Below are 27,705 nucleotides of genomic sequence, written 5' to 3'. Positions count from 1 at the left end.
ATTCTTGTTTACAGCTTTTTAAGTGAATGATTCAATTTCATCTGTAAACTGGAGACCACATCTACCATTTAGGATTATTTGTAAGTATCAGAGAAAATATAAATTTTTTGCTAATGCCTACATATAGTAAGTGCTCAACACATTAATTTTGATTGTTTTATATGCCTATCTCCTCCAATAAATAGCAGAAAAGAAAAAGCCTGCATCTCAGAGTGCCTGGCTCATAGCACTCATTCATGTTTTAAAGAACAGAGTGATGAAAGACATAAGACGTCACTCTAAAACCACTCAAGAAATAAAGAGATAGAAACTGGAATTTCATCATCATTCTATTTATTACATGTGTGAATATTAACATCTCATGGCATCCATCTAATTCAGTCAAAACCAACAAAGGAAAAAAGTTAACCATGTTTCAAATTAACATTCTTACAGATTCCCCTGTAACTTAAAATAGAAATATGTTCACCTCCATTAAATCGTTGGACAAATTTGAAAAATGTCATAAAAAAAATCAGCTTTAGTACTTAAATATATTTGTTAATCGTTTGATGGCATCAGTGTCAAAGTTTAAGAATAAAAGTTGCTTCATTAGATAGTTTTCAAAAATGAACATCTGGATGGTTCTCTATAGCTGGAGATATATAGATATATATATATGCAAATATGTCCTATTTTATTAAAAAAAATTTTTGACCCTGGCTTTTCAGTTTGAGAAAAGTCCTGCAGTGCTCTCACAACCCCCTTTTGAAGGATAAAACTCAGACTTTGCTTCTTTAATCATGGGAAGCTACTAGAAAAAAATCTTATGTTGAAGTTGCTGTTTAATTCCATTTTCACCCAATAAAAATTACAGAAACACTGTCTTTATTTGATGGTGTGCATAAATATTACACTCCATGGATAGCAAAAATATTTTTATTTATAATTTACAGTTTCACAAGTGAAAATCGTACATTTTTTACATATACAATTTCATTTTGTTAAATTTGCACACATCTACAGAACTTTCACACAACAAGCACCTGAAACTGTGCAGGCAGTAGGAAATGCAAATACTAAAATGTATTTATTAACCAAATGATAGCTGAAGGCCCTGCCTCAGCCAATTTATATAGATATATGTCTATATATACATAAAAAATTCTTCACCTTCTAGATCCAACAGCAGCTTTTTTTTTAAAAAAAGAAAAACATACCTTTCTCATTTTATTTAAACTGACTCGACTGTATCGTTTTCTGTTTTAATTTCAGTGGGTGTTGCTATGCTTTCCTCTGTACAAGCTGGTGGAGTGTCAATTCGTTCTTCCTTAACCTTGGGACTCTCACAAGGTTCCTGCAATTCGTTTTTGACAATGTTCAACATAATGTTCAAGGGATTTTCAACTGGTGTCTTGCTGGGAGATGGTGTACAATCAAATGAAGACGTCTATAAAATGAAAAGCCCTTTAAATACTGATCAAAGTTCAAAAGTATCACATGAAATGACAGTTTTGTAAAACCCTTGTATGGGGGGAAAAAACATACACCAAATGCAATTGAAAACCCTTCTTTTCCACAAAACATGCCATAAAGGCAGCCAATTAATAAAATGTACATTGAGCATTTGATATGTACTCAGCAATGTGCTAAGGTAGAAAAGCAGTAATCAATGTAAGGCCAAAAGAAATCAATTGATTAGACATGATTGTATGTTTAACCCCAATATCTAGATGATAACACCTAGAAATAAATATCCTGGGATGTATGACTCCTAACTTCAAAAACTCAGGATTTTTTTAAAATCCCCACAAACGATCAAAACATCCTATGAAGTCTAGTCTTTTGATAACCTAAGTAAATATTCTAAACTGTCCCTTGAACTTGTGAAACATATATTCTTTGGAAGCTAATTTGTTCCATTCTTTGGTTTTAAAAAAACTGGTCATGGAGTGAGTTCCTACCGCGGCACAGGTAGAGGAGCCAGCGTTGCCACAGCTGTGGTGCAAGTTACAGCTGTGGCTCGGATCTGATGCCTGGCCCAGGAACTTCCAAAGCCATGGATTAGGCCATTAAAAAAAGAAAAGGTCATGCTACAAATATGAAAACTTGAACTTCTAAGGGTCTACGAGCTGATTTTCAGATTTCATGTATGAGCATTCAAAAATTATTCCTGTATTACGTGGCTGAGTGGAGTATGTAAGAAAAAAAGCAATAAACACTACCCATAACTTTTACAAAAACTACTCCCATCATAAACCTCATCTTTAGTTTTCCTCACATTTCTCTAAGCCTAGTGACCTGGTAGAAGACATCATCAACATTGAACAGAAGAGAATGCAAAGAATGATACAAAAATTTCAGAATTTAAATCAGATCTTATTAATCTAGCACCAATATTTAGTGAGCAATCAAAATGCTATATAAATAAAAACTAAAACAGCTGAACATATCAAGATTAAAATAACAATGCTGTTCTGATGCAAAAAATAACAAAATTTATTAATGTTAATGAGAACAAACAGCAACCAAAAAGAACTTACATTTTGATAATCTTCATAACATGATGGATGATAAATCTGAAGCAAAAATGAAAAAGTTAAGTATTCACATGCATATTCATTTCTAGTGGACTATAGTGATAATATTTTCTTTTAAAATTTAAACCAGAAGATAAACTATCTTTGTAAATGTGACGAAAATGGATAAAAACAAAATTTTCATCCTGATTTCTCCTTAAACTTCCTTTACATAAGTAAATAACACGGAATATGTTTTCAAGATAGAAACAGTTTTATAATGAAATATTAATTGAATCAAAATAGTATAGTTATGTAGAAAGCAGACTCCATAGTCTCAGAAGACTGAGTCCTGAATTTATCATTAGTTATGTAACCTCTTACATAAAAAGAGTATAGGACCAGATGATTGCTAAAATCCCTTCCAATTCACTCTGTGACTGAAGTTCAATACTTAGCAATACCTTTTTTATTGAAAATCAAAAACAATTAACATTTTTCTTTCAAAGTGGTGAGCTACCCCTACAATAAAACAACAAAAAAAAACACCTTCCTTATAAAGTACTCTATAAAGAACTGAAAATTACCTTTCCATCGACTCTAATAGCATTTTTTAAATGCCATTCCTCCTCTTCTTCATCCCAGTACTGTTCAAATTGTTCTTGGCAAATTTCACAACTCTAAAATAATCATATAAAATGAAATTTACAAAACAGAACATATTTAATCCCATAAAAGTACATAAACATTTTGTTGAGTGGAGAAAGTAATTTAAAATTTTTCTGAAAATTCAAACATGGTTGAAATATAATATAAAATAAGTTCTAAGGATTGTGCATTCTTCCATGCAAAAATAATTAACACCTCACTGCTCTTGGTCACTGATAATTATGTAATAACTATAGTGGTTATGAAACCCAAAGGCAGATCATAAGGGTAAAACTAAAGAGTAGAGCTTCCAAGAAATCATTTTCTTTTGGCCATGCCCACAGCATGTGGAAGTTCCCAGGCCAAGGACTGAACCTGTGCCACAGCTGTAACCAGAACCACAGCAGTGACAACACTGGATCCTTAACCCACTGAACCACCAGGAAACTCCCAAAAAACCTTAAAAATCATTAAAAGGATGTAAATAAAGTTATAAGTTTATGATTATTTACTTAAAGGAAGTGAAGGTCATGAAGGGTCTATCAGAGGTAGAAAATGTAACGTTTTTCTTTTACCTCAACTGCTCCAGCTGGTCCAGCAGGTACACTTTGGAACTCCTTTTCTTTAGCAGCCTCCTGAGTTTTGAGCACAACTTCTTCGTGCACCTTTTCAAAAAACTGGCTCTTTGCACGTTCTTCCAGATCAGCTATTTCCTCAAATTCTATCCAGTCCTTAAAAAGAGTTAATTTACAAAGAGTATACTCATTTGTTTCTAAATTTTTCTCCACACATTCAATATAATGCCATTTAAACATAAGGATACATTCTTCTACAACATGCTTTATTTAAAATTATACCTTTGAGTCCCATAACTAGTAGACAACATTAAGCAATCAATGAGCAATTAAGATCTTTTTTTTTTTTTTTGCTTTTTGGGGCCACACTTGAGGCACATGGAGGTTCCCAGGCTAGGCGTCCAGCTGGAGTTACAGCTGTCAGCCTACACCACAGCCAGAGCAGATCAGAGCCATGTCTGTGACCTACACCACAGCTCACGGCAACACCAGATCCTTAACCCACGAGTGAGGTCAGGGATTGAACCCGCAACCTCATGGTTCCTAGTCGGATTTGTTTCCACTGAGCCACGACAGGAACTCCCAATTAAGATCTTAATGTTTACTTTCCATTACCTCTAGAGTTAAAATTACTACTGTAAACAACATAAATTTCATGTACAATTTTTCACAAAAAAACCAGTCATAGAACCTTGGAGTTTTAGAGCTAGAAGAAACCTGTATTCTCTAATCTCAATAAAAAGTAAATACGTACTCTTCAAATTTATTTTAAAAATCTTTTATATTCTAGGGGTCAAATTTTATTCAAAAAATACGCTAGTTAGCATTCAGCAATTAAGTTAATATACTTCTAGAATGATACAATTTAAAGGCTAAAAGTTCAGAGGCATGTGGATTACTTACTGTTAAGCTGTAGTACCAACGTCTATGAGTGACTTTTCTGCTAACATCTTTTTCAGTTCTATTTTGCCGATAATGCCAGTCCAAGTGATCTGCATATACATCTGTTTGTGATGTTGTAAATCTCATTCCACAAGAGTAACACTGAATACCAGTGTATAGTCGGTTTATAACACTATCATAACGTCTATATTGAAAAACACAGAAATAATCTTTAGTTTTGATAACATGGCTTCATGGCCTTTAAAAAAAGGGGGCAGTTATAAGTACTTCATTTTTCCATATTTTAACCATGGTGAAGCCATTATTATGTGACAAAATAATGTTCCAGCCTAAGAGCTAGCTGAGTTAATATCCAAAGATCAATATTATTCTCCAGTAGTGCCAGTGACTCTCTTTAACTTCAGTTAATTCTGGAACAGAGAGTCTGTCCTCTTATCAATAGGCCTAGCCTGGTTACTTATTTCCTTAGATATAATAATGGAATGATCATCTGCTAACTAATAAGGCAATAGCTGGCCTGTTCTTATATTAATGTCAGTATCAAGGGGGATATGGCAGAACAATCAGATTTTACTTCTCCAGATCTCTGAAGTTCTAAATAACTCAATTGTTCCACCACCCTGGTCTAAAGAATAGTGAAACAGGTACAGAAGAAATAATAGTATGGATAACTAAAAAGAAAAAATATTAGACTAATGGGAAACTGAGGTTGGCCAATAATCAGTTTTTTAAATTCTGGGCTCTCCAAAGAAACAGGTATGCAGACCAAGTAAATGAAGAAACAGGGCAGTTATTAACCCCCAAAAATTTTTTCAGTGTAGAATAAGGCAAAACAAGTACACCAGGTACTCTGTATACCAGGAAAAAAAACTTTAGAGTCATAATAATAATACTGAATAACGATTTAATGAAAAATGGTTGTATAACTACATGGAGGAGACCTGGTAGGATAGTAAAAGAGCTAGCTAAATTACTTTCAGAAAGTCTAGAAATTGTTAAAGCAAAATGTAATAAATCGGAAAACTCTATCTTTTGAAAATAAAGAAGTAAATGCCAGGAACCACACTTAAAAGAGTTACTAAATGGTTGCCTTAAGTAAATAGTAGTACTAGGAGAAAAAGATGCCATCTTTCATTATGATCCTTTAGGACTTTCATTATAAAGCTTTATGTGAAAGTATCACTTGGGGAAAAACTGCCTTTAAAAGGGTAAATCCCATTAGCAGTTCTGTTTTTTATAAAGTACTCATAACAATATAACGAATCCATAAAGCAACTTTAAATGTTTTCTTTATAAGTAATATAGGGAGTAAAAGTTAAGAAAATATATGCACCAAATGTAACAGTGGTTATTAATAAAGGCGGAATTGTAGGTAATTTTATTTCCTTGATTTTATTTGTATTTTCTATAAAATGAAAGAATTTTTTAAATACTAGACCACAAAAATCACATTTTCTTATCTTCAAAGGCATGAGAAAGTCAATACAGAAAAACATGACAAATATGAGAAAATAAAGATAAAAAGGAAGCCATGAGTGATATCAATACCTAATATTTAAACTCCCTATACCAAACAGAGATAATAAAAAATAGAAATGCTGGGGCAGACTTCTGGCCTAAATACTTGTGCAGCAGACATATGTGCAAACTTGATTTTTTAAGTAGGCTTAAGTTTGTTACATGTATTTTACCACATTAAAAAAGATAAAACAGGCATCCTTAAATTTTTTATTTTTTTGTCTTTTTCCTTTTCTTGAGCTGCTCCCGCAGCATATGGAGGTTCCCAGGCTAGAGGTCTAATCGGAGCTGTACCCACCGGCCTATGCCAGAGCCACAGCAACGTGGGATCCGAGCCGCATCTGCGACCTACACTACAGCTCACGGCAACGCCAGATCCCTAACCCACTGAGCAAGGGCAGGGACCGAACCCGCAACCTCATGGTTCCTAGTTGGATGTTAACCACTGCGCCACGACGGGAACTCCCAGGCATCCTTAATTTTAAAAACAGTGAAGGGGGGTTAAAACAAATAGCACTAATGATAATGTACACTGTTATTAAAGTCACTGTCCTTTTTACCTTAGAAAGTACCTTAGAAAGTTAAAAAATTATATTACATACTGTTTCAATTCTTCAATTGTAAAATTGGTAAGATCTGGGACGTCCTGATCTTCATTTTGATCTTCCTCCTCCTCAGCAGTGGGCTGAGCAGCAACTTCGTTTACTTCTTCAATTGAAATGAAACATAACAAATTCCTCAATACCAGTTTCCATATACTCTTTATAGAGAACACTATAGTGTTAAAAGCATATGGAGAATCCCATGTTGTCTATTCAGTGCTTCTGATTGATTACTAGCCAAGGAACCTAATGCAAGTCTTTATATTTTGACTAGTGATATTAGATCTGATCTCTTAAAAGTCAATCTTCAAGAAATTTTATTTCATCAATATTCTCATTTTTTATAAGCTAAACTAACATAGATTAGAAAAAACTTTGCACTGATATTTACAGGAATGTTAACTGAAACAATGTCCACTATAAAGGTACAAGTTCCATGTTTGAAAATATTTTAAAATTTCATTATAAACCAGTTATATTTGATTTTCAAAAAAACGAAGTATACCTAAGAAATCAATTATTGTAAAAACTTTTATCATAGAATACATCATTATATTTTATCATATTATCTTTATAAAAATGAAAAAGCTCTGTGTAGACAAATAATAGAATCATACTTACGTGTTGTAGCTGAATCAGGCTGGGACAATTTAAGAATTCCTGTTTTCAGCAGTTTTGAAAACAATTCATTTACATCCACCTGACTAAGATGATTATCAGGATATGCCTTGGGAAGGGCTCCTTAAAAAAAAAAAAAAAAACACTTAAAATGAATGAACTTAAAGGTGTAAATTATACTAAGCATTTTTAAAATTTTCTTCAAGATGTCCTATCAACATCAAATTTGACAAAAATCTTAAGATGAGTGTCATTATCAAAAGCTCCTAAAAATGAACTTTGCATTTAGGTCAGCAAATCATCACCTCTTAAAAAACACTAATACTTTATAAGGACATATGTGTGATCTTAAAAAAGCAATTAACTGTTGCCCAATTAACTCCATGCCAAAGCAAAGCAGAAAACAGAGGGCAGAGAGTTCCATGCTCCCTTCTATGCAATGCAGCACCACCTCTAGGTTCAGCTTTTCACCCTTCTAATTCTCTATTCTTCATCTAACCATATTGGGAAAGGAAGTTTTGTACAGATTAAGTAGATCTCCTAGCACAGACTTCTAGGAAAAAGAAATAGCGAAGTCTAAGTGGAAATATTCCTACCCAGCCCCCATGATTACCCAGGGGAACTAATGCAGAGAGATGAGCCAAGTGGCAAGGATTATACCTGCCCCTCTGACCTTTTGCTGAATTACTGCCTTTGCAAAGCAGATCAAGCTATTGCTCAACAGATGTCAGGCTTACTACAGCTTCAATAATTTGAATAAATGAGACAAGGATAGATAACAATCTTCCCCTTAAGGTCACTCGTGAGGAATCAATCCAATTCCATATTTTGCTAAGCACTAATCTAATAATTACAATTCTTTAAGTCAACTATAAAAACAATATTAATATATATGCATATCACTACTATGCATCTTACCACACCTCTATAAAAAGTTCTGATCCACTAAAAATTCCTTTTAATAGCAGAAATTCAATTTGCAACCTGAAAACAATAATCCCTGCCCCTAAACACTGCACTGTTTACACTCAGCACAATGCCTTGTACACAGTAGGCTGTTGAAATGAAATGTCTGATTACATGAATAAATCAACCTCAACAGACAATTACAACAGCCATTTCACACACTAGTTCAACATTTATGTTTCATCAGAATTAGCTATTTATATGTCCAAGACTCATAACTAGCTAATAGCATGTCTTCGGGCACCCAAGTTTAATGATCAAGAGCATTAACTACAGAACCAAACTCCTGGGATACTATTAGAAATTTCATTTTCTAGTTGTGTGACATGATCATGTTGCCTCAGTTTTCTTTACCTGTAAAAGGGTAATAAATATCTTTCCTACCTAAGGTTGTTATAAGAATTAATTGAATCAATATTTGTAAGGCACATGGTATTCAGTAGTATATATAATATTTGTTTTTTTTTTAAAAAACAGCCCAAGTAAAATAAGTCAGACAAAAACAATTACTGTATAATATCATTTATATGTGGAATCTAAAAAAATACAAAAAACTAGTAAATATAACAAAAAAAAGCAGACAAAAAGAGAGCAAACTAGTGGTTACCAGTGGAGACATGGAAGAGGTAAGAGGCAATATAAATAAAAGGTAGGGAATTAAGAGGTAAACTATTAGGTATAAAATAAGCTACAAGGATATACTGTACATAGGGAATATAGTCAATATTTTATAATAACTATAAATGGAGTAAAACCTTTAAAAATTATGAATCACTATATTATATACCTGTAACATGATTTTTAAAAAACAGAAAAAATTAAAAAAAAAAAAACTTAGACATAACATACTCAGTTTGATTTGATTTTTTTATGCATTTAGAAATAGGAATAAGAGGTGAGTCTCAGAATACCATACTTGGAATATCACACTTGGTACCCAATGATGGTGACTAGCTTATCAATAGATAGAAATGAATAGCTGTTTAGGAAAAATGAAACAGTCCATAGATCCTGCTATACTATCAAGTTCTTAGAAAGATAAACCTTTACTAGAGTCATTCTACCACAATGCCTAGCATATAGCAAAATGATCAGTATTTGTTTGGATGAATAATGAACATTAGTATATTTACCACTAGGAAAAGGAGGTTTTCACTTTCAATTTTGAGGAAAAGCCTCGAGAGAAGCTGAATACAGAACACTGAAAACTTCTCATATCTCTTTAAGTAAAACATGAAGAAGGAAGGCAAAGCTAACATCTCATTTCGATACCTCCAACCCAGGAAATATGATTTCCTCTGTGGCATTGCTATGCCCTGTCTACATTAACACCCAAGGCCATAAAAGCAAAAGAACAATTTGCAGGTTTTGTATATTAACTCATACAAAAAAGGGCAAAAATCTGCAGTTGGTTTTGTATATTAACTCATACAGAAAAGGGCAAAATCTGCAGTTGCTACATTATCTCATGCTATCAACTCTGATACAACAAATCCTCTACTCAATAAGAAAAAGAGTCCTAAAAGAAAAATTCAGAAAAAGTGAATTCTAAAGGAAAACACACTACTGTAGCACTTTACAAGTTAACAAAGTACTCTTGCACACACTGTCTGATTTGAGTGTCCAAGAGAAAAAAAAAAAAGAAAAAATTCTCAGGGAAACATTGACTTTTATCATATACTATCTACAGAGGAAAAAACAACCTGAACCCCAGAGACTCTATTTGCTTGTTTATACCCCACCCACCTATAAGGTAGCAGAATGGAAATTTTGACCCTGATCTTCTGACCCCAAATTCTTTCCTTCCCTTTCCATTACAGTGAAAACAAAAAATATGAAAAATATTAATCCTAATTGTCAATCTAGGAATTAAAAACACTGTGTTTTCAAATTAATTGAGTGAATTTCTTGAGATGATACAGTTGAAAACCTAATGCATAAACTAGATCTTAGCTAGAACTTCCCTAGTTACTTCAGAACTTTTGGAAAACTCTCTACATATGTAAACTAAATAGAGCCACACTACAGCCACGTTTCTTTTTTTTTTAATTTATTTATTTATTTATTTTTTGTCTTTTTGCTATTTCTTTGGGCCGCTCCTACGGCATATGGAGGTTCCCAGGCTAGGGGTCCAATCGGAGCTGTAGCCACTGGCCTACGCCAGAGCCACAGCAACGCGGGATCCGAGCCGTGTCTGCAACCTACACCACAGCTCATGACAACGCCGGATCGTTAACCCACTGAGCAAGGAAGGGCAAGGACCGAACCCGCAACCTCATGGTTCCTAGTCGGATTCGTCAACCACTGCGCCACGACGGGAACTCCAACAGCCACGTTTCTAAAGATGGCCAATTTAATGATTCAAAAATAAAGCAAGTACCATTACCATTTGATTGAGTTAGTTCTCAATACATTGATTTTGCAGTAATTTTAATTTATATACTTTCCACTTTTCACAAAATACTAAAATTTATTTATAAAGCCCCTGTGTCTACTATTTTTATTATATTCATAACATTATTGTTATGCCTCACCCCACATATGCTTATCATGGACATCTGGTAAGAAAATCACAGAAGTGTTTTTCTATTTCTAACATGCTGTGTACAATTATTTGAGTGCCCCAAAAGACATGAATGAATCAACTTATAAGGTGATGTCTCTAGTACTCACTTAATGTTTATTGGATCATCGCACACACACAAAACAAAAATTCAAAATATCAAACAGGAGTTCCCATTGCGGCTCAGCAGAAACAAACCTGACTAGTATCCACGAGGATCTGGGTTTGATCTCTGGCCTTGCTCAGTGGGTTAACCATCCAACGTTGCCACGATTTGACATTGCCATGGCTGTGGTGCAGGCTGGCAGGTGTAGCTCCAATGAGACCCCTAGCCTGGGGACTTCCATATGCTGCACCTGTGGCCCCCCCTTTTTTTTTTAATGCTTCTAGAATTTTATATATATATATATATATATGTGTGTGTGTGTGTGTGTGTGTGTGTGTGTGTATATGTATGTATATATGTATATGTATGTGTGTATATATATATGTATGTATGTGTGTGTATATATGTATGTATGTATGTGCATGTGTATATATATGTATGTATGTGTGTGTGTGTATATATATGTATGTATGTGCCTGTGTACATATATGTATGTATGTGTGTATGTATGTGTGTGTGTGTGTAATTTTTTTTTTTTTTCCCGCTCTCCAGCATGGGGACCAAGTTACACATACATGTGTACATACTTTTTCCTCCCATTGTTGTGTTGCAATACCGTGGCCCTTTTCAAAAAGCAAATTTTTTTAAAAAATCCAAATAATTGAAATTTCTGAGGTTTGTCATTAATTTCATTTTACCTCAACACAAAAGTCACACCACATTCCTACTTCACCCTCCAGGTTCCACCAGATAGGTCTTATTTCCTCTTTTTGTGGTCTACAAGTCCTGGCTAAACACCTCTAGTTGTAAAAGGGATCAGTGTGAATATACATCAACAATATAAACAAACACAAACAAAACATTCTAGCCAAATTACATTTCTCTATATAGCTTATGTCCTCTCAAATTTGTCATTTTACAATAACTGTCTTTTGAAAAACAAAATTCAGAAAGTACATACCTGAAGGATTTTGAACAAATGCTCCAGGATTTTGTGGATGAACGGGCAAAAACTGCTGTCCCTGGCCAAATGCTACTGGCTGAGCAACACCAGTCAGAACCTTTAAGAGAAACCTTGGTTTTAAGAACATCCTTTCTATATTTTAAGTAAAACTTTAACACTCGAATTACATTAATATATTCACAGATATCATAAGGCCTGATTTCTATGATAATAAAGATTTATAAGTATAACCTGACTGGATCACCTCACTTCCAGGCTTTCCATTAAAAGGAACAATATCCCTGGTCTTTTTCGCAAAATTATAAGGAACTAAGAATGGATATGAAAATTCTTTAAGGAGTTCCCGTTGTGGTGCAGTGGTTAACGAATCCGACTAGGAACCATGAGGTTGCGGGTTCGGTCCCTGCCCTTGCTCAGTGGGTTAACGATCCGGCGTTGCCGTGAGCTGTGGTGTAGGTTGCAGACACGGCTCGGATCCCGAGTTGCTGTGGCTCTGGCGTAGGCCGGTGGCTACAGCTTCGATTCGACCCCTAGCCTGGGAACCTCCATATGCCGCGGAAGCGGCCCAAAGAAATAGCAAAAAGACAAAAAAAAAAAAAAAGAAAGAAAATTCTTTAAAAAGCTGCAGATACCATGCAAACATAAGGTGGCCAACAACTAAACTGTATGACCCTATACAATTCACTTTACCTTGCTAGGGCTTTCCCTTATTTTACAAATAAAAAACTGACATCAAGATGTGACCTATACACTGTCGTAATAGCCAGTAAACAGCAAAGCTGAGGCCAGAAATCCAGAACTGACCCCTTTACACAGATGTTGAAAGCCTGTTTTTTTGTTTTTGTTTTTGTCTTTTTAGGGCCACACCTGCAGCATATGGAGGTTCCCAGGCTAGGGGTCGAAGCACAGCCATAGCCGCTGGCCTACGCCACAGCCACAGCAACGCAGGATCCAAGCTGCATCTATGACCTATACCACAGCTCATGGCAACGCTGGATCCTGAACCCGCTGATCGAGCCCAGGGATTGAACCCGCGTCCTCATAGATACTAGTCGGGTTCATTAACAGCTGAGCCATGATGAGAACTCTAAAAGCCTGCTTTAATTAGCAATCTGAACTTCTTTATGATCATCTTTTTTGCTAACAAACTTTGAGTTACAAAGGAAATTGTAAAGATTTTAAGGGAATGTTAAAAGAATAAAAGTCATTAAACAAATACTGTACAATCATACAAATATTGTATTTGTAGTCAAGAGTGAGGTAAGCCTTTTTTTGTTGTTGTTTTTGGTTTTTTTTAGGGTCTCATAGCACCATATGGAGGTTCCCAGGCTAGGGGTCAAGTCAGAGCTACAGCCACTAGCCACTAGCCACTAGCCTAAGCCACAGCCACAGCAACACAGGATCCACGCCGTGTCTGTAACCTATACCACCGCTCACAGTAATGCCAGATCCTTAACCCACTGAGCAAGGCCAAAGATCGAACCCGAAACCTCATGGTTCCTAGTTGGATTCATTTCCACTGCAACATGACGGGAACTCCAAGGTAGGACTTTTACCTATTGTTACAGTGCAAAAAAATATCCACCTATAAGCCTTGTTCTGTATCTGTATGAACCTTCAGCAGTATGTGTACATAATAAAAACCCCATCCACTCTGTATAATGTTCACAAGATGAAGTCAAATCCCATTCTAGAATATCTTAATCATTTACAGTAGCATTCCTTTTAAGAACAAACAATATAATAAGCAGGTTGTTTTCTCAAACCACTGGATAGCAACAGAAGACTGCTTTCTATCAACAATGTTTGTAACATACTTTTAAAATCTTCTTGTTTTATAATTTCTCGTACGCTATGTTCTAGCATAAAATAAATTTGACCAAGAAACTGTCAGCACCTGGCAAAAAGTAAATTTAGCCCAGGAGAATTTCACCAAGCAAGCAAAAGTAGTATTGACTGAGTTAATCACAAATTGTAAGTATACTGCTTTAACATTATTTCAATATGCATTTTTACATGTATGCAGAACAAGTGCAAAAGAATACCAACAACTGACCATACGTGTTTAGGTGACATAATGAATACATTTAGCAGATAAGATTCAAGCTTGCTGTGTTGACATTAACATCAAACAATTGCATTTGACCGGAAAGATGGAAAGGTGGTAAAAGGCAGGAGAGGAAGAAAAACAATTATAGATTGTAAAAGCATGGGCAATCTGATTTTCTTATTTGTTTAAATCAGGGTAAGGAAGTTCCTAATCAAAGAACAGTCTATAAATAATCAGCTCTACTGTTACTTTTAAGCTTATCAGGGCTGAACAGTTGTACAATGTAGCAGAGGTCTATGAAACACATTAATTGTATCATACTTTTACTACCTTTGAAGCCAAAAACAAAACAAAATAAAAAAAACCAGGAGTTCTCTTGTGGCCCAGTAGGTTAAGGATCTGGCATTGTCACTGCACTGGCTTAGGCCACTGTGTAGAACAGATTCCATAATGGGGAAGCTATGCATATGTGAAGGCAAGGGATATATGGGGAAACTCTGTACTTCACAGCTCAATTTTGCTATGAGCCTAAAACTACTCTAAAACATAAAGTCTTTAATAGACAAAAACGAAAACATGATGGAGTTCCCCTGGTGGTGTACTGAGAGTTAAGTATCTGGTGTTGTCACTGCTATAGCAAGGGTTCAAGCCTTAAGCCTTGGCCCAGGAACTTCCACATGCCACAACTGCAACAAAAAACGAAAAAAATAAAACAAAACAAAAACAAGACGGGGGGTGGGGGTGGGGGCTGATAGATTTCTCTAGATCCTGGAAGAACTAAGATCAACTTTGTATTTAAATTGCAAATTTCAGCCCCAAAAGATTCTCACCCCACTTCTCTAGCAGGTGGAGTTTTGAAATACGTTGAAAACTGCCCCCAACCCACACACAAAAAAAATACTAGAAAATTAAACTTTTTAGGAGTTTCCATTGTGGTGCAGCAGAAACGAATACACCTAGGAACCATGAGGTTGCGGGTTCGATCCCTGGCCTCACTCAGATTAAGGATCTGGTGTTGCCTTGAGCTGTAGTGTAGGTCGCAGACATGGCTTGGATGTAGCGTTATGGTGGCTCTGGTGTAGGCTGGCAGCTGTAGCTCCGATTGAACCCCTGGCCTGGGAACCTCCATATGCCACAGGTGCAGCCCTAAAAAGACAAAAGACACAAATTTTTTTAATTAAAAAAAAATAAATTTCTTAAAAAACCTTTCCAACCTATGGTTTATCTCCTGAAAATACTCCTCCAACACTAGAGAATCATTCATATCTGCATACAATATAATTTTACAATAACACACTTACCTGCTGAGATGCCTGAATATTTCCTACTGTTATTGGAGCAGGTAAACTGCCAAAGTTTCCAAATTGAGAATTCTGAAGGTTCTTCTCATCAAAATAGTGTCCAGAAGCTCTGTTAAGGGGATTTGAGAAACTCTGGTTTCCAGGGCCATGTGGTCCGTTAAAATTTGGTCCTTGAGGTGAATCAAATATTTGTTCATGTCTTTGGAATTGTAGTCCTTGGGATGGGGTGTTAAAAGCATTGCCAGGTGGATCATTATATGGACCAGTCTGATTAAAAGACTCAAGTCTTTGTGAAGGATGATTGTCAAACCGTGTGCCTTGAAGACCAAGAGGAATATCAAACCTTGATGCTTGCTGGTGTTGTGGACCATCAAATCTTTGAGGTACACCATCAAATCTTGGTTGAACCTGCTGTCCAGGTGGTCCATCAAATCTCTGTGGGCCTGGCTGACCAGTTCTTTCAAATCTAGGCCCTGGCTGACCATGTAATCCATCAAATCTTGGCAACAGTGATGGCTGACCTGGCTGTCCATCAAACCTTAAAGCATGACAACCTTCAAATCTTGGACCACTTTGACCCAGAGGCCCTTCAATTCTCAAGCCACCTCCTGGTACAGAAGGACCCTCAAACCTCATTCCACCTCCTTGTTGGACTAAAGGTCCTTCAAACCTGATCCCAACCCCTGGTTGACCATGTGGACCCTCAAACCTAAGGTTCCCACCAAGGTGATTGTGTTGTCCTTCAAACCTCATTCCAGGTGACTGACCATGGGGGCCCTCAAACCTCATTCCAACTCCCTGCTGTAGCAAAGGGCCCTCAAATCTGATCCCACCTGATGGCTGGCCATGAGGTCCATCAAACCTAATTGCAGCCCCTGATGGACCATGACCTCCCTCAAATCTAAGTCCACCTACAGGCTGACCTCGGGGATTATCAAATCTAAGTCCACCCACAGGCTGACCATGAGGTCCCTCAAACCTCAGACCACCCACAGGTTGACCCCGATGTCCCTCAAACCTCAGACCACCCACAGGCTGGCCCCCTGGTCCTTCAAATCGCAAACCACCTGCAGATCCCTCAAACCTCAGGCCGGGGGATCCTTCAAACCGAAAACCACCTCCTCCTGCTTGACCGATTGGCCCTTCAAACCGCAGAGGTGTCCCTACTGGTCCTGGGGGACCTTCAAATCTTAAAGGACACCCACCTCCTAACTGGCCTTGCGGTCCTTCAAATCTCAAAGGGCCACCTCCCCCCATCTGTCCTGGTGACCCATCAAACCGAAGAGAACCTGGTGCAGGAGGTCCATCAATTCTAGGGCTTAATTTATTAGGTCCTTCAAAAATCATCTTGGCTGGGCCATCTCTTGGTACTGATGGCCTACTAGGTCCATCATATAATGGTCTGTCTTCAGCTAAAGCTGTAAGCCGCTGATTTGTATCAAGTCCGGCGAATCTTGATGCTGGGCTATCTACAAATGGTTTGTCTGAATCTTCATATCTAGGTCGCTTAAGTGGAAAACGATCATTGAATGGTGATCTCTGCTCTTCTCGTACACCTTTTAAAAAGAAAAAAAAATTATTTTCCCTGAATCTGATAATTTATATCAATTATCTCAAAATCTTCTTTCTATATTCTTGTAAATGTTTATCCAAAACATCCGTAACTATCTCACTCTATTAGAGAGGAGGGAAAAGAAAGCATCAAGCAGTAGGTAAAAGAATGCCCTCTAGAGTCAGACACACCTTGATTTAAAAAAAAATCCCCATTTGGTCACTTTACTAATTATTTGACTTGGAGAGCAAGTAATTTAACCTCTCTGTCTTGTTTCCTATCTGCGAAACTGGGATTAATATATATTTTGCTGGGTCATTGAGGATTAAATCAGATCACATACAGAACCTAGTAAAATACCTGGCAACACAGTTGGCCTTACAAATATTAGCTCCCTTCCCTTCCCTTTGAGGGAAAAAAATGAAACAAAACAAAGAAAAAAAACAGTAATCTGAACAGTCACAAAAATCCATCCCACTTAGCTTGTTCATTTTCCCTTCACTGCTGTGTGATTCAATAGGCATAATCTGATTTAACTTTTTCTACCTTTAGCAGAGACTTGCTCGTCATGTCTTCTCCGGCCCTCATGGGGTGAAAGATTCTCAGCATAAGTACGACTCCCAGATATAGGAGAAAGACGTCTTGCTCTTTCACTAAATTGTTCTTTTCTGTCAAACTGTGCTCCACTATTCCTACTTGCATGTTTACTTTTGGATGGCTCACATTCTATTCCAGACAACAAGGCATCAGTCAAAGGGTAGTCAAAAATATCAGGATCTAAGAGATCAAGTCTTGGAAATGAATGCTGAACCTGTGTCCTTTTCAGTTTTGCTTTATGTTCATAGTAGGTTAATTCAGCATCAGATAAGAGAGGTTTCTTTTTTAATCCACCTTTATTTTCTTCTGTAGGACTATCCCGTACATTGCATCTATGTTTACCTTCTTGATACTGAAATAGCTGTCGAATTTGATGCACAACAACAAGGAACTCATCCTGTGTAATTTCACCAGATGCTAAACGTTCACTCGTCTGCATAGGGGTGATAAAAGGAAATCAAATATTTTAAATATAGAAAGTGCTTACGAAAAAACTTACAGACAAGAGGAGAATAATGACTACATAGGAGCATAGTAGCTACCTTTTGAAGTAATTCTCTTTTGCTTGCAAGAGTTAACTCTTTAGGAATCTGAAGATTGGCATCTACACTTAATCGATGCTGCTGCTTTGGGGCTCGAGGTGACAAGATTCCTTTAGTGCTTGACCAGCTCTCCCTATGCCTTAGATGAGGAGCTTTACTATGTTCATCACCCTGTTGTAAACTGAAACCATAAAAGCAACATGTTACTTCATAAAAAATTTTTAAATTCTCAGGACCATATTTAAAGATCCTTAACAGAATCTGGATAAAATGAATATAAAAGTTAATTAAATGATTAAGGGCACAAACTCTGAAGTCAGGAAAATCAGACATGAATTCTGATTTGTGCCGTCCTGGATGTGCCGCCTTAGGCAGAACCTTTCTAAACTTTAGTTTCCTTATCTATAAAATAGCAATAATAATAGTAGTTAACCCAGAGTTGTAAGAATTAAACAGAAAATAAGCACTAATTATAGCATACAATACTATCCAATATTAAAATTTACACTGAATTTTAAAACATTATTCTACTTGATTAAAAGTGTTAACATCCTACCTTTTATTTTCTTCCCAACCAGATTTCCATCTTTTGGTAGACTTGGAACTTTGCCAATTTTCTACATTCTCCTTTGGTTCATTGCCTGACTTGGTAGAATGCTGATTTGCAGTTTCTTGTGGCCGTTCCTCTTCAGTCTTTTTTACTCGCCTTGGATCTCGAATATCCTGTTTAGCACTTCTCTTCGCATTTCTGTCTTCCCTGGAAGGTGGTGTAAACTCTTCCATGTGCGACTGCTTAACTCCTGACTGGCGGATCTTCCCAGCTTTGGGTGTTGAGGTTGGAGACATACTCCTCTGCCTTCGTTTGGGTGACCGTCTATCTCTTCTCTTGGGAGAATGTATAATTGGTGACCGAGACTTGGGTGATCGTGATCTTGATCGCTTTCTAGTACTCGATCTCCCTGGTTTTGTCCCCTGTTTTTCTGACTCTTCCATTACTGTATCCTGCTTTTGTACAATTCCATTAATGATTTTATTTCTACTTCCCACCAGTCTGTGTTCAGATGACTTCATGTGCTCATCCTTATCTTTTTTTTCTGCAGTTTTTCTCTTCTCTTTTGTATCATCATCTTTGCTATCAGTCTTATCCTGAAGATGTTTTTTTAATCTTGGATCCCTCTTGCTCATATCAGAAACCCTTGAGCTTTCGGATTCTTGATTTTTTAAGTCTTTTGTGTGCGATAACTTGTTTTTCAAAGGTGATGGTGATTTAGATTTCGATTTCGATTTCGAATCTAATTGGTCAAGTTCTTTCTTGGTTATTTTTTCACCTGATTTACTTTTTTCTTGCTTGGATGAATTTAGTTTTTCAGAGGGCATAGTTTTACTTGTCTTAACATCAGACTGGTTCAATGTGCTCATTACGAATTCTTTCCTGTGACTTTGATCTTTTCCATGAGAGGAATGTTGACTCATCCTATTAAGACGAGGGTCCCGGTTAGTCCCTTTCAAATCCTGAATTTGTACAGATGGACCTGGGCGACTTTTCTCAGGTTGCACAGGAACCTGATGGGGAGCTTTAACTGCCATAGGGGGAATTTGTGAACCATGTAATTTGGATGGCGCAGATCCAGGACCTAAGTTGGATGTCTCCTGCTGAACACTAAGAGAAACTGCCTGAAAACATAAAATAAATGTTCCTGTTAAAACTGTAAAACACGCAGATTATTTGTCAAGAAACTGTATTTACAGTGTATAATGCTTATTGTTCTTTCTTACTAGTCCTCTACTTTGGGATTGTATAACTTCTAGGTAGAATGAAAAAAAAATCCTCTCTCTTCCTAATTACTCAATTCTGAGCCAGATTGATACTTGAAAAACACTACTAAATAAATCACTGCACTCCAAATGCAAGAGTCAAAGTCATTCCAGCTGAACTGTGTCATAAAATTTAGTTCCTCTCAAAGTGGCACTAATATTGAACTTACAAAATTCTGCCTTCCTGTACTCCCTCACTTTCAAATAACATCAAGTGCTAAGTAAAGTAACTCAGTATGAGGTCATTCATGCACAGAAATACGTAATCTTCCTGGCTGCCTTAATTCTGTAATGGCTTTTTTTTTTTGGTATGCTTCTAAGGAACTGCTGAGGATTTCTGCTCACGAAGTGAAATGTAAACTCATAAAATATCAAAGATGAGGCAAAAACATTTGCCACAACACATCTACCATCCTGAGACTAATACTGAGTCCAAATGATATAATTTTTAAGAAAACTAAGGTACTATCATTTAAGATAGTAATCTAATACAAAGTATTTGAAAAAAATAGTGCAGTCTATATTCAAGTGAATTTCACAATAAGGATATAAAATTTTGGTCTAATAAATACACAATAATTTGCAAAATAAATAAAAGTGGAAAAAATATACCACTAATAAAAGTAACATGTTAATACAATTAAAACACAAAATAATTCCTTCTCCAACTGAAACAGATTTAAAAGTATTTAAAATGCCAAATCTCCTCCACTTACCAGTTGCGCCTTAGCTTGCTCTAGCTCAAGCTCCAGCTTTTTCTGCTGAAGTTCTAACAACTGCTTTTGTTTTGCCAGTAACTGCTGCCTTATTAGTTGCTCCTGGGTAAGATTCTTTTGTATATCCGGAACAATTGGAGGAGTGGAGATGCTAGGGGAACTGACCACTGTGCCAGGTGTTGAAGACTCTTCGGGCTACAAGAAAAAAAAATTTGTTAAACAAACAAACAAACAAAAAGAAACCACAGCTAAAAAGGAAGCAGCTAAGGGATAACTAAAAATTCTCAGCTTCTCTCTTAATAAATACTATTCATAATCGTATATGGCCAATCATGTATAAAAACAGGCAGAAAATTTTCAGGAATTTGAAAACAAAATACATATATCATAGAAACCTAAACAAACAGAGTATTTATTTTAAATGCACTGTGAAGCTGAGGGGAGAATTTTTTTTATTAATTAAACAGCACAGGATATTCTTGCTACTTTTTTTCTGGCAAGAAACTTTAGAATTCAAAATTTGACAGTTAAAGTATTAGTTATATACCATTCATGTTAAAACTTACCGATTTATTTAAAAATTTAGGATTCACATGGATGCTAGATGTATTCACATTGGGGGGCAGAGGTTTAATAGGCCAAGCAGGATCTAATGAATTGACTCTGACATCCAGGGCATAAAGTTTCTTCAAAGGGAATATTTCATCCCATGTGGAACGTAATTTAAATAAACTTTTTCTAGTATTTTCATCCACCTAGAACAACAGAACAGTTCTATGGCTTGTTAAGGTACTATAGGATGTTTTATATATCAAGTATAAAGCTACATATATCCCTAGTCTACTTTACATATAGTACACGTACTATGCATTTGTAAATATATATACAACAGTAATAATTAAAGGAATATTTGCAGATGTGAAGTTATTAAATTTGTCCAAAAAAATTAGAAAAATTTACTGTCACCTAGCTTTCATGAAAGAAACTGGGCAGGTCTAAATTTTTAAAAGTACCTATTTCCAAATTTTAGAGCTTGATATGGCATTCCTATTGTTACTTATTCTGAACAAAAATAAAAAAACTAGAAAATAGTTTATCTGATAGCTTAAAGTTTACATGTAGTACAAAGTTAAAGACAACTATCTCACTAACTGATCTTCTGCAATATAATTTGGTTGGTACCTATGAACCAGCTACCTGTGGTATGGAAGGCATCTGAATAATTGAAATTCACAAAGTCTTTGCCACTGATGAGCTTTAGTTTTAAATAACTTATCCACTCATGCTTCTAATGGGCATAACAACAACAGTACTTTTAAAATTACCCACCAGAGAAACCTACTACTTGGGAAAACTGAATTCAATTTTTTTAACTTTAGAATAAAGCTCTGACTATATTTGAGTCTTTAGATATTATTTTCTACAAGGTCAATTTCATCTTCTGCAATGCTAAGACCCAGTCCACCAGTAAAGGTACTCTACCAAACATCCAAATAAATTTGAATATACTGAAACTGCAAACAAAAGACACTGGTTTAGCACACCAATTTCTGTAACTGGCTTCTCCTTAAACTAGTCTCAGGTAAGCAGTATTTACCAGAGGTCTACCATACACTAAAACAAACTCCATAATACAATTTGAAATTACAGCTTTCCAAACTTCTTCTGCACATACTTATTCAGCAGTTATTTTTCTCTAAGAACTTAAAGGGAAAAAATTACTGAAGTAGCAACTACATTTTCTGTTCTAACAAACAAAATCGGATAATATCCCAGTTCTCCAAGTCCAACAACTGTAAGAGTTCTCCAAACACAAAAGGTGCCTCTACTAAAATATAAGACTACCAATTTTTTGTTAGGGAACAACTTTTAAACCCAAGTATCTTGGTAAATGCCTTTTTGCTCAGCATGAAAAGATGAAGCCTGACAGGAAGAGAATTCCTTCTGCAAATCCTTTGTCTTCCTCAATGTAATACTAACCAAACCATCAGATACAATGTTACAGAAGGAATTCACAATCTCTAGGTATAGGAACTCACAAGACTTTCTTCTAAATACTAAGAAGGGTAGAGAGGGAGTAATTTCCATATTAACATAAAGCAATTCACTGATCCAACATTCACACATGCCTAGAACTTTCACATAAAATACATTTCAACAAAATAATAAAAGGAAACATTTCCGGGGGGGGAAAAAATCACAAAAGTTTCAGGCATCAATCGTAGGTTGACATATCCTATAGGAATGTTTTTGGTTTGTTTTTTGGTTTTTTTGGTAGAAATAGTCAACATCCTAAAGCCAGGAACCTAAACAATGAAATTTGAAGTACCCTTGAGATAACTTCAGATCTTTTTGCCCATATATTCTACTGATGAAACATATCTGCAATTAAGCGAATAAACCCAATCAAAAAAATTCTAAAAGCAAACCCACCTATTCTTGGATTAATGCAAAACACCTAGACTCCGCTTTAAACATAAAACACTAACTTTAGCATGGCAAATGTCCAAGACAATAAAACATTTCACCACCCAAGAAAACCCAACACAAAGGCAAGTATTTATTTAATCAGGAACATTTTTTCAAAATTCAAATGTTTCTAAATGTATATATACCTTTTCAAACACACAAATAAATGTTGCAACTAGATTTTTAGTAAAGGCAGTGAGATACTCTCTTCCAACATTTTTCACGATAGAATCCATAAGGTACATAACAGGAAGCTTCTCTGAGGAAGGAGCCTAAAGTAATAAAAAAGAAACTGAGAAGTTTAGTATAGTGAATTGCCACCAAAGAATTATTTTTTAAAATGAGTTTTTAACCTAAAATACAGACCTCTATTTTGTTGATATACTTTTGAATATTAACCTTTATGAAACATAAGTGTTCAAGTTCTCACCTCTTAGAATGACCTTTAGAGTAAAGTAAGGTCAGAACTATTAGAAAGAAAAACCAGTCTCCAATACATTCATTTAACACTCAATGGAATTTCAGGTTCCTATGGTTAAATAAAACAAAACCAAACTTTTTTTAAGTGACCAAAAAAGGGAAAGGGTATTTTCTGTAATCTAAGTGTAAGCATTGTGACTCACATTAACTTAAGATAATGTACCTAGACTCAATGAAACAAAAGTTTTTAGACTTCTGAAAGAAATCCTAATTTCCATAGGCACACTTTATATGTTAAAGTCTATGAAGCTTTTGTTACCTGCAAAATCATTAGGATTACTTCTCTATAATCCAATGAATAAAGAAACTAAATACACTTCGCATATGAAGTTAATGGCAAAAAAAATTTTTAACTTGCACATGAACATGCAGGAAGGTGCAAGTTGTTACTGATACAAGAAAAACTGGATGGAGCAGCCGCTGAGTCATGTAAGTCAGGTTGAACTTGACTCTGGAAACCAGCATTTGTCCTGAAGATTTTCTTCACAGCACAGACTCCGTCGAAATTTTTCCTCTGACACGCACAAACCAGGGGTTCTAAATTTGTGCAGAGCCAGTGTGATGATGCCGATACAGGTGGCCCTTTCCAAAGCAAAGCAATGTTGCCCCAGCTCAACTGTAATGCCTATCCATCTCTGGCTTTTAGAAAGCACAGCAAGTTTCCAGAAAGCATCAGCAGGTTCACAGACTTGTTGAGAAGCATTAAGACACACCATATAAACTGTTAACTCCCATTCCACAGGAGCACTCACGATTTCAAAACAAAAACAAAATTAGCCCCATTTACCCTCCCCATGTGTATAGGAAACTTAACCCTGAACAACTCTTACCCATAGCTACCTGTAGCTAGGGTAAGCACACAGTTCTGCAGTACACAATGCCGTATTTCACAAAATCAATTGCCCATACAAGTGTGTGGAAGTGCTCTTGCTTCTGATAACACCTTTACAACCAAAGTTGACTACGGAAACCTTTGAATAACTTTGTATGAAAATTTTCTTCCACGGTACTATCAATAAAAGGGTTTCACAAGGCCATTGCATGTGGGTAAACTATTAAGTACCAACATGTTAACTACTTTATTGCTGTGTCTTTATCTTACCATGTCATGTTTTATATCATTTTAGTCATTGTTGTACTTATGCAGATAAACAGGATCTCTTTAAAACCAAAATCTGTTCAGCAGCCTAACTTTTTATTGTACAAGTGAATCCTTATATGTAATATTTTTTTCCCTACTACTGCCTCATGGGGGGAGTCAAATTAAGTGTGAATTCCTAAGTTTAGTAATGCTGAGACGCTAGAGGATAAGGACACAAACATTCACCTCCAGAAACACAAAACCAAGCCAGTTTGCTACCAAAGGACAGAAAATCCCTCCCCTCACCCTCAAGCCCAACCCTGATTATTTCCCCCAGTGACTTTTACATCTTTTCCTCAATCTGGCTTTACAAAAATAACCAGGAAACGTGTGCCAAAATAATTTCAGCTGTCTTTCATCAGCAAATAGTCCATCTATTTTCACCACTCTGTGTAGCCATACACAATACAAATTTTAATGTGGTCACTATTTTCAGCATTTAGTTTCACTTCTCAGAAGATCTTCTGGATCCATTAAAAATCAGCAAGGAAACGGTTCTTTGAGTGACAACCTGATCTGCTAAATATTAGTCTCTGTGGAAGATTAGTAATCTCAAAAATGCTAGGTAGGATTTTAAAAATCAATGTTTTCTTCTAAAAAAGTGCAATTTTGTTTTTTTAAAAAGCCATTTAATGTTAAGGCTTCAACAAGGCAAACACTAAGTTTTCATGTCCAACATGTTTGTGGTATAAAAACGATGTTGAGTATAAGGAATGCTTCCTTTTTAAATCTCGTATTTTAAAAAAATAGCTGTTTCAAACAGACATTCAGGGAAAGGTGAATAAGGACTTGTATTTTAGCTGTCAGACTGAGCATGACAAACTTGCTGGGCCTTTAACAAAAAGAAAAAGAAAAAAAAAACTTCACTTTTTGTCCTCTTTAAGGCATGAAAGGACCACCTGAGACCGTGTATCTTGTGAACAGATTTACCCAAAACAGTGGATGGAACCTAAAGAATGAACCCAAGTCACTTAAAGACTTTGTTTAAAACACACAACCACGTAGATAAAAATAAATCTTGGAAACAAATCTACACCTTACAAAGGTAAATAAAAAAGACAAATACATATTTTATATGTTTTATTCACAAATTTTATAATACCAGTCACACATTTCAAAACCATTTATTAAAGTCAGACCACTCAGTTTTACACTAGACAGAAACCGCCTCTAAACAATATATTGGTGGTTGTTGTTAAAGTGGCCTTTTAAAAGGGGTTCACTCTGCTAAAAGGAGGCTCATCCTGATCATTTCAATCACTAACAACTAGAAAAAAAAACTAAACCATAAGTACAAGCTTGAAAAATAACTTAAAACGTAGTACTGGGAAGCTATTAAAACTCATTATGATAACTAAGTTTAACAGTAACTTAAATGACATATCGCTCCCACATGAATCCACAGAAGAGGAGGACTACAGGGAAATATAGGGTGGCAGAGGACCACTGCTGTCAAGGGGTGAGGCAAAGCACGTCTTCACTCAGGGAAGGGAGGAAAAAAAGAGAAAAGGAAGAGGAGGAGGGACTGAACTTTTCAAAAAAAAACCTACAAGTACTTGTTACCCAGTGGGCCGGTTCTCCACCTACAGGTTGGGTAAGATCTCCTCCCCACCCCCACCCCCACGCCCCACCCTCAACCCCAATTTCCCGTATTTGGGGGCAAATGAGACCCTCCGACAGGAGAATACTAGTTATACCTAGCCGCCCCCACCCCAAAACGGGGCTGACGGGTGTGAGCAGCTGCCTGGCTGGCAGGGAATGGATTCTCCTCTCTTCCCTTTCGCATCATGTGCTTTTCAGGCGCCATGTTGGGCTCCTAACAGGCGGCTGCTCCACTCGGGGCCAGTGCCCTATTCCCACCCGCCAACAGCTCGCTCCCAGGTCCCCCTTCACCTCCTTCCAACCCACAGACACAATTACCCAAAAGGGTACGGGGGCGGGGGGCACGGAGGAAGATCCACTCCCCACCTTCCCAGGGGGTTAGAAAGGTTTTAACACTTACTTTCCCACATCGCAAACTGCCTTTAAGCCTCCCCCCTCCCCAAACGGCTCTACTTAAAGCGTGTGCCTCGGGACAGACGGTGCGGTGGCCTAAATAGGGAGCTGGTAAGCGGAAGTGGGACTCCACCCTTTATCCTCCCCACTCCCTCCCTTCAAGCGAGGCCCACGCTCGAAGCCTGGGCCAAAGACCGAACCTGAGTTGGGGGGGGGGGGGTTGGAGAGGAGGAACACTGTCCCCCTTTGGACGGAAGCGAGACCTGGGATGAGGCTGACACTAAAATCAGGGAGTATTAGAAGAATAGGAGGCTGCGGGGTGTATAAAAACCTTGGCGGTTTGGGCCTCGATGAGAGAGACGATCTCCTTGGCGAAGGGCAGGTTCTCCTCGGCTAGAATGGTCAGCATATTGATGTGCGGTTTGCTATTGAAGGTCAGGTCTTCGAGTGATGACTGATAATCCCGACAGGCGTCCTCCCGGGCCCCCGCAGTACCGGCCTCGGCCGGCGTCTGCTCTGACATTGCGCCGCGGCCCCCCTCCGAGGCCCGCCGCAGCTGAAGCTGAAGCCGCTCTCGATACCCCGCCTCCCTTCCGACTCCTCTTCCTCTCCCCGGGTCTCTCGCGGCTCCGGCTTCACCACATGCTGACCGCGGAGGGGGGTTGGGGGACGACACAGGGGGAACCTCGGGTATGAAACGCCGCCGTCTCACGGGTGGTCTCCGTCCACTTCCAGCCGCCACAGACGCTTCTTTCTCCACAGACACAAAATGGCGGCGGCAGTGGCGGCTCCAGCTCCGAAAATGTCTGTGTTCCCAACCGCTGCGTCGTGCGAAATGAGCTAGGGGAGGGGAAATGTGCGGTAAAAGGGCGGGGCCGTTGATAAAGCCGAGCGTGATTGGCTCGTCCTGCAACGTCACAAGCCCCGCCCACAGCCCTTCCGCTGAACGTTCTGGCACCGCCTTCTTGTCGGGATCCTACCCGGACTTTCGCAACACTTACGGCTTAGAGGTGGGGTGGAAAAGACTGCCCCTCTCATTGGCGGATTCATAAGGGACTGTTCGGTCATTTGTTACCATAACAACCC

General features: G+C 37.3%; 1 protein-coding gene across 4 annotated transcripts; it reads right to left on the bottom strand.

The window, feature by feature from the left end:
* Positions 1-316: 316 nt before the first annotated feature.
* On the bottom strand, positions 317-27,476 carry PCF11 (PCF11 cleavage and polyadenylation factor subunit). Of its 4 annotated transcripts, none has more exons than XM_047751847.1 (16): positions 26,951-27,476; positions 23,150-23,275; positions 21,101-21,289; positions 20,535-20,729; positions 18,560-19,677; positions 18,004-18,184; positions 17,411-17,894; positions 15,313-16,868; positions 11,959-12,058; positions 7,366-7,485; positions 6,745-6,850; positions 4,625-4,808; positions 3,722-3,877; positions 3,086-3,178; positions 2,523-2,558; positions 317-1,429 (listed from the first exon to the last, which is right to left on the bottom strand). In XM_047751847.1, the coding sequence occupies exons 1-16, from the start codon at positions 27,140-27,142 to the stop codon at positions 1,214-1,216; spliced, it is 5,052 nt and encodes a 1,683-aa protein (XP_047607803.1). In that variant the 5' UTR covers positions 27,143-27,476; the 3' UTR covers positions 317-1,213. The 4 variants fall into 4 exon arrangements, with proteins under 4 accessions (XP_047607803.1, XP_047607804.1, XP_047607802.1 ...); XM_047751848.1 differs by having other exon boundaries at positions 17,804-17,894; positions 26,951-27,433; XM_047751846.1 differs by having other exon boundaries at positions 6,745-6,847; positions 26,951-27,276.
* Between the last annotated feature and the right edge of the window lie 229 nt (positions 27,477-27,705).

The sequence above is a fragment of the Phacochoerus africanus genome, chromosome 11, assembly GCF_016906955.1.
Source record: "Phacochoerus africanus isolate WHEZ1 chromosome 11, ROS_Pafr_v1, whole genome shotgun sequence".
Taxonomy (NCBI): domain Eukaryota; kingdom Metazoa; phylum Chordata; class Mammalia; order Artiodactyla; family Suidae; genus Phacochoerus; species Phacochoerus africanus.
Note: the sequence above shows the minus strand (reverse complement) of the source record. Positions and strands in the feature narration are given on the sequence as shown.